Consider the following 7,831-nt stretch of genomic DNA (forward strand, 5'->3'; position numbering starts at 1 on the left):
GGGGGTAGGAAGCATTCCAGAACTAAAGGAAAGTTGTACCATTCATCTGTGCAACAAGACCTATTTTTTTTAAATCATTTTATTGGGGGCTCGTACAACTCTCACCACAATCCATACATCCAACCATGTGCAAGACCTGTTTTAAAGGATGAATGACTTCCTATAAAACCTTGCAAATGTGCACTTTCAATGATGTGATTTGGGTCAAGGACAAGTAGTTAAAAAGAGGTAAAGGCAAAGAATAGCATCTGGGGTCTTAAAGGCTTGCCTTAAAACAAGCAGTCACCTAAGAGACGTCAGCTAAGTTCCACACAGACGACGCACACCAACCTGAGTGATCCAAGGATTGTAAATAATAAAATCCAAATCCAGGGGAGGGAACGGTATTACAGTTTAAACTTTGAAAACAGTTTGCAGGAGGCTATGGATGACAAAAAGGGTCCTCCGTGTGGATGAAGCCCTGCAGTGAATCCCCTCTGGCCGAGGGCCAGGGAGGGGGACGCCCTGTTACCCACAGTGCACTGTGGGTGGGTCACTGAGATTGTTGTAGGTTAAAGTGTGGCACCTTGCCATCTGATCTCACTTTTGATCCAATGTATCCAATGTCCCAGCTTTTAATATTTTCTGCCTTCTTTTCAAGTGAGGTTTTCCTATATCTATTCTATCATTGTTGGGCTGTTTTTTGTCTGTTTTTGTTTGGATTTTGCATGTTTTTCTGTATATGAAACCCAAGCTAGGTAAATCTATAGCGATAGCAACTGGATTAATAGTTTCCTAAGGGGGCGCGGCGGAGGGGTTACCGGGAAGAGCAGATGTGGTAAAAGTGATGGTGGCTATGACTGCACGGCCCTTTCTGAACTACTGAGGTGTGTGGGGTGTGAATGATCTGTTGACGAACCCGCTGCAAACAAAGGGGGTGGAGGCTTGCTGCCTGAGCCGACCAGGGAGCTTCCCATGCCTCCACCACCTCAATGCTCACCGTCTGCTGCGGTTCCGTCCAGTTCACCTCGAAGCCATCAAACGCGTGGCTCTGCCTGTTCTTGTCCAGCTCTCGGATGACCATGCCCTCCACCCTCCGAAGAAAGGCCGCCAGCTTCGGGCTGTCCAGCTGGCACGCGGGCAGCATGGCAACCGGGCCCGGCGGCTCGGTCTGCACCTCGGCATCCGCACGCTTCTGGACCTGGGTGGATACCTCAGCGGTGGCAATGCTGGCCGTCTGGCAGCTTCTCTGGAGGGAGATGGAGACACACAGCAGTCAGCCCCAGCTGCACCCCCAGCTCCATCACCAAGAGCCCAGTGCACTGGCAGCAGAATCCTCCCAGCTGCAGCCTCACGTCAGGCCAAAGGGCCAGGGCGCACCTGTCTGCCCCAGAGGGGCCCTTTTACTTACTCAGGAGAGACCACGCTCTGTGACTTGGGCGACCCCCACATCCCTCAACCCTTCCATGTTCCAGCGGGGGTGGCGCATGAGCTCATGCTGTCCACCCCAAATACTGTGGGTCCCTCCCTGAGTCACAAGAACCAAGCAGCCAAGCGAAAGCTGGTCCTGGGGCTTCAGGCCAAACTGTTTGGGGGCAAGCTCCTCCTGTGCACGTTGTGCATGGTGGGACAACATGCACAACAAAGAAAAACACGCCCATCCAGCCTTCTCACACGGACCACTCAGCGGCCCTCACTGGGTTCCTGTTAGCAGACTGTGCAAGCATCCCCACCATCCATTTATGAATTTTCCCACCGTCCTTCATAATTCAGTGCCCCCTAAGCAAGATCTTCCCCGCTCAACACGGGCAATCACTATTCTTCACCCAACCCTGCAACTGTGGGACAGACGGACGGACCGCAGAGTGGACTGGTGGGAGGAGAGGAGTGCCCAGCCGTGTATACATAACAGTTTGACAGAGGGTATTTATATGAGATAGTTTATTGTGCCAGCCTGGCCGATAAACACAAGTGGGATTAATTGAAGGGCAGAGAGATAAATGGCTCGGTGAGCCTCGCCTTTCTTGTCTCTTGCTCTTTGATCATCAGACCAGTGTGAGGCTGCCTTGCTTGTTCTGTGCCTCAATTTCCATGCTACACTACCTGTGGGACGCCTAGCCTGTGGACTGTGTCGCTGTAAGTTGAGGTCCCTTTAAGACCACACGATTGAAATTTACATCTCTGGAGCTGGGGACTGACAGTTGGTGACCTGCCTTGCTATTTGCTGCTGTGCTGATATAGCCTAGCTCTCTCTACAGAGGAAGACCTGGCAGCCCTCAAGACTTGAAGGACTGCTAGTGTCTCACAACTCTCTCATGGGAGTGAGTTGCACTGAGCCATTTGTACTGCTTTATAGTTTAACTATTCATTTCTTGTATTATATATCTATCTGTATATCATTTAATAGTTCATTTCTTGTATTATATATATAAAACTATCTTTATAAATAAATATATAAAATTATCAGCAATCTGGTTTTATCTCTCTAGAGAACCCTGTCTAACACATTTTGGTACCAGGAGTGCTTCTAGAGAAATAAAATCATAAATATGGGCTTCTTAAATTGGCTCTCCAGCCTGATTAGTATTAACAGCACTAATAATGCTACTTCTATGCCCCAAAGCATGGATGAGTCTGCTACTCCTCCTAATCCATGGTGTGAGATACCAAACATAATACCTAAAGTAGCACCACCGATAGATGAGGTGCTGGTTAAAGGAGAGGCTCTGAGTCATCGTTTGTTTGATATTTTCCAGGAGTTTTGCCAGGAGGACAAGTGTAGGGAAGCTGGTTGGCTGGTCCTTCTTACAATGGAAAGTATGATTAAAGAGAGGGATGATCTCAGAGCCTCAAAAGCGCGCCTCAGGTGCAGACTAACGGATTTGAAAACTTCCATCTGTGCTACAAAGGAAAGCCTTTTCTCCTCTAGCAAGAGCTGACATTGCTGAGAACTAGGTCCAGAGTCTCATTATACGAGTGGCTGAATTACAACAGCAGCTGAATTGCAGATCTAGAGCAGTGTCTGATACCAAAGTGAGGGCATTGATTGGGAAAAGTTGGGACCCTGAAACATGAGATGGGAACATATGGGCTGATGACCCAGAAGAGGAGGATATTGAGCCCGTAGAAACAATTTGACAAAGGGTAGTTATACATGTGCATGTGGGTGTCTACTTTGGCTGCAAATCTATCTATGAAGGTGGTGACGTATATGGGGGGCGGTGGACAGCGCTGTTACAAAACTCCTCAGACACAGCAAACCCCTCGAGGGAACAAACCTCTGGGTCTGAGAGATCAGGACCAAGTCTCAGGGGACACTAAGGTTCATGACATGACGTGTCCACCAGATCCATGTTCCACATGCTGATTTGGTGACCGGCAGCTGGGGTCTTGAAAGCTTGCGAGCAGCCATCTCAGCGGCAACCTCTGCTGAGGTCTCCTCTCGCCCAGAGGCGGCCGAGGGATGGACATCAGACACTGGGAAACTCCACCACCCTGAGACCAGACACACTAGATGGTGCCAGCCACCACCCTCAGTTCCTCTAAAAAGGACCACCTTAGAAGGTCTGAATCAAGTGGGAAGAACCCTGGGGCTGTCGCATAGACTTCAGGCTGCTAACCACAAGGTCTTGGGTTCAAACCCTGTGGGACAAAGATAGGGCTTAACAGTTCCTATAACAAGTGACACCCTTGGGAACCCATGACTCAGAATCAACTGGGTAGTGGGGAGGATAGAACAGAAGAAACATGTGGGCCAGAACTAAAAATCATCAATAAGAGAGACCTGGCAAAGACGTGCCTCAGGACTGAGGCGTGCCTGGCCCACGCCATGGCATCTGCGGGGGCCTAGTATGCATGCGAAAGTTGGACAGTGAACAGGAAGACCAATGAGCCGATGCATCTGAGCGGGGGTGCTGGTGAAGAAGAGTGAACGTACAGAACACACCCATCTGTCCTGGAAGCAGTGCAGCCGGAGTGCCCCTCAGAAGTGAGAATGTCAAGTCACAGTCTTTAGTTCTGTTGCCCAGCGAGACCCTGGAGCTGGACATCCTGCTTGGTAAAGCCGAGGCCCAGGAACACAGTGGACTGACATCCTGGCTTCCACACCGGGCTCCAACAGCGAGGACGCCCAGGGCCAGCATCCTATTCTGTCGTGCATGGGGACACTGTGACCCAGGACTGACTCACGTACGGGTGGGTGCTGGAGTGTCTGTCTTCTCTGGGGAAAAGCAGCGCCCTGTTAGTGACAGCCATGGGAAGCATGTCATCCTAAGAGGCAGACCACGGGAAGACCCTGAGCTGGCTACCACAGACCCTGGAGACACCCACAGCTTCTCCTGGTTCAGTCCTGGGGTGGGGGTGGGGTGAGGGGGGTGGGGGTGAGGCAGGCAAAGTGCCCAGATGATGAAAGGAAGCGTGTCTGAAATGGCCCAGAGGTGGCGGGGAACCCCACTCCACCCTGTCCTTTGTCTCCACCTCCTTCTCCCCTGCTCCTCTCACCTGGGTGCAGACCTGCCCTGTCCTGGAGGGATAGCTGAGCTTTCCCAGGAGAGAGCTGGCTGGGGGATGTTCCCTTGAGCACAGTTGTTGACAAGCATGGCCCTCCTCACCTGGCCACACCTTCTGCACTGGCACTCACAGGCAAGAAGTCTCGGACTGGCTGATCTCCCCACCCCCTCCACTCAGGCCATTAGAGGCAGTGCTAGGGATGAAGGCAAGTGGCTGGGGCCAGTCTGGCCATCTCCTGGTGTGCTGGAGGTGGCTGGCCCCTCTCAGCGCCAGCTCTCTGCAGACCAGGGTATACTCAGCACCTGTATCCCATCTTCACCTTCCAGCACCACTCTAACCCTGCTAGCCAGTCCCCACAGCCTCCAGCACAGAGCCCGACATGCTCCATCCTTGTCTGCGGCTCACAGATGTCTAGTTACACAGAAACATGAACACCTGAGAGCCAAGGTGCAAAGCTGAGACTTCCTCTAGCACAGCCCACAGGAAGGTGTTATGCAAGGCGGCTAGTAGCCCAGGTGAGAATGACAGTGGCAGTGACAGGGATGGAGACAGTGGAGCTGGGGACACACGGGTGGCTTCAGGTATTTTGAAGAGAGTGCTGAAAGGATATGATGGATTGGAGGTCTGGGACAGGTAGGAGGGAAGGGAGGGAGGGAGGGTGGGCATCCAGGCACGCCCCCAGAGGGACGGGAAACAGAGAGAGAGGCAGCTGCATTCACGGGACCATGCTGAGACTGAGGCACCTCCTCAGCACTACTAACCACAGGTTCAAACCTGCCTGCCGCTCCTCCAGAGAAAGATGAGGCTGTCTGCTGCCATGAAGACGTACCTCCTGGGAAAGCCGAGGTGGGGCCGCTCAGAGTCAGAATCAACTCTAGGCTAATGGGTCTGGTTTGGGCTTGTGGGCACAGTCATGGAGGCATCAAATCTTCCCAAGAGGCCACTCGGCAGGCCCTGGAGGCTCTGGAAGGCATCACTCAGAGGGGGGCCTTGAAGCCACAGGCCTGCAGGAGGCCCCCAGGGGAGCGTGCACACAGAGAGCCCCATAAACGTTTGCTGAATGGACGCATGGACGTGGGGACCAGAAAGTACACATCCTGAGCCAAGCTGGAAAAGCTCACAGGCTTGCTGCAGGTCCAATGAGAACGGGGTCACCGGGTGGTCACGTGAACGGCCACTGTCCTTGGAACCTTACCCAAATCCTCCTCCTCCTCCACAGAACCCCCTCATGACATCAGTCCTTTCTTCACATGACAGACATGGGACCAAGGCACAGAGAAGTTAATTACGCAGTCAAGGTCACACAGCAGAGTCCAATGACAGACTGCCTGAAGCCCAGGCAGTCGGGCTCCAGATCTTACTCACAGCACTACATCTGCCCCAAGTGAGTCAGCATCCTCCTCCAAACACTTTGCTCCTGCAAACACAGGACAACGGTTCCAGCGGAAACCTGACGAATGTAAAATTTAAGGCAAAACAGAACCACAGGCAAAGATTACAGAGCAGATCGGCGGCTCGGCTTCCAGGAATTCATGGGCATTGTGTTCCACACCACTCACTACAGATCTTCGATGCACCGCTGCTCATCCCACCCCTCCGCTGCCACCACTTCCCCCCTCCACGTTCACGAAAGGTAAGTTTAAGTATCCATGGAGGAGAAAGAAACTGCCGCTGTTGGGCGGGCCGTGACAGTACACCCGCCAGTTTCTTCAGGGGGTTGTACGAGCCCAGATTCGGCTCCTCACTCTGGTATGCCGTTTCCCTGCTCACCTGGGATCCCGTGTTTGGCTGGGCCCACGGAGGGGAAGGGCCTGCCCCTCCCGCTAAATCAGGCAGTCTGTGGCAGGGGCAAAGGTGAGCCTCACCTGAAGGAGCCAGGAAGGATTCTAGGGTCAGCCAGCCCTCACTTTGGGGGCTCTGACTCACTGGGACTTGAAGCTGGATGGGGTTGAGGGAGGAGCTGGGGGCCTGGGGCCCAGGTTTGACATGAGCACCCTGGGAGGCTGGCTGAGGGAAACCAGAGAAGCTCCCCAAAGGGGCTCTTCAGGCTCCTTGCACTTGGGCCTGAAGCTGGCCATCAGAGTGGGGGGCGTGGTGGGGGCTGGTGGACTAGGGGAGTGGAGAGCCTGGGGGAAGCCTAGGGGCCGGGGATGGGGGTGGATGCTTATAGCCTGAAGTCCAGTTCTCCAGCTCTAAAAGAGCCTGAACGTGGAGAAACCAGAACAGGTAGAGGCTTGCTAACTCCTGCAGCTTACTGACAAGGATGCTGAGGCCCAACAAGGGGAGGTATACCACCTTCAGGAGACTCTGTCCACCCCAGATGGCCCCCTTCTCCAGAACCTTCTTATCCAAGCCATAGGCTGGCCAGCAGCCATGTAATACTGAGGCCCACTATACCCAGACAGGGACCACGACCTAGAGGAAAAGGGGCACTAATTCAGGCTCCTGGAGAAATTCAGAATGGAGACAGTTTCATCACCTGTGCACCTGGAAAGACATGAACCTGGGGGCGGAGGAGGGTTCGACCAGGCTCCACATGAAGGCAGGGAAAGCTAGCCGAGTGCCCCATCTGCCGACAAGGGGCTCTAGAGCGGGGGTCCTCAAACTTTTTAAACAGGAGGCCAGTTCATTTTCCCTCAGACCCGTTGGAGGGCCGGACTATAGTTTAAAATTCCTATGCACACTGCGCATATCTTATTTGGAATTAAAAAAACAAATGGGGCAAAAACACTCGGCGGGCCACATGTGGCCCATGGCCGTAGTTTGGGACGCCTGCTCTAGGGGATGTGAGCAGAGTGAAGATGGGAGGGAAGCCTTCTGGTCCCTCTCCTTGCTGAGGACCAGCCACACCTCCTCCACCTAAGTGCCTGTCACCGGTTTCTGTCCTTGCTGCCCAAGTGCTGAAGGTGGCCCAACAGCTAATCTGGACACCCAGACTCCCAAACGACCTCCCAGCAAGGCCTCCCTGCTGGAAGGGCTGGCCACTGCAAGCACCTCTGTCACACAGCAAAGGGCCTGGCAGCTCAGGACAGTCCCCACTCAACCCAGCACTGGCCCAAGGGCCACGCCGACAGGCCTGGGCTCTTCCTTGCCTCAGCCTCACAGGTGACAGGCAACACCAGTGTCTCCTTTTTAACCATGAGAGGCTCTGTCAGACACGCTCCACCCAGAAAAGCTCGTTCATGAGGTGCTACTTTGAAGTGGGCAAATGCCAGTCTGGATTTCCTTGAGTCTAAAAACAATGTCACAATGCCTCTTCTTCATGGGGCAGGGGTAGCCCTTATTATTAACTGAACCTATCAGTTGTGAGGGTGAGACAGAGCCCTTTTTTAAGGCGGGGGGG

General features: G+C 53.5%; 1 protein-coding gene across 1 annotated transcript in view; it reads right to left on the minus strand.

Annotated features, from left to right (window-relative positions):
- Nucleotides 1-7,831, minus strand: part of DYNC2I2 (dynein 2 intermediate chain 2) — a 27,158-nt gene that overhangs the window by 13,920 nt on the left and 5,407 nt on the right. The window contains exon 2 of the mRNA XM_004713272.2: nt 980-1,228. Coding sequence (XP_004713329.1) covers nt 980-1,228 — 249 coding nt within the window. The remainder of the gene's footprint in view (nt 1-979; nt 1,229-7,831) is intronic.

Source organism: Echinops telfairi, unplaced genomic scaffold (assembly GCF_000313985.2).
Source record: "Echinops telfairi isolate 266 unplaced genomic scaffold, ASM31398v2 ScPeMD7_22;HRSCAF=79, whole genome shotgun sequence".
NCBI lineage: Eukaryota > Metazoa > Chordata > Mammalia > Afrosoricida > Tenrecidae > Echinops > Echinops telfairi.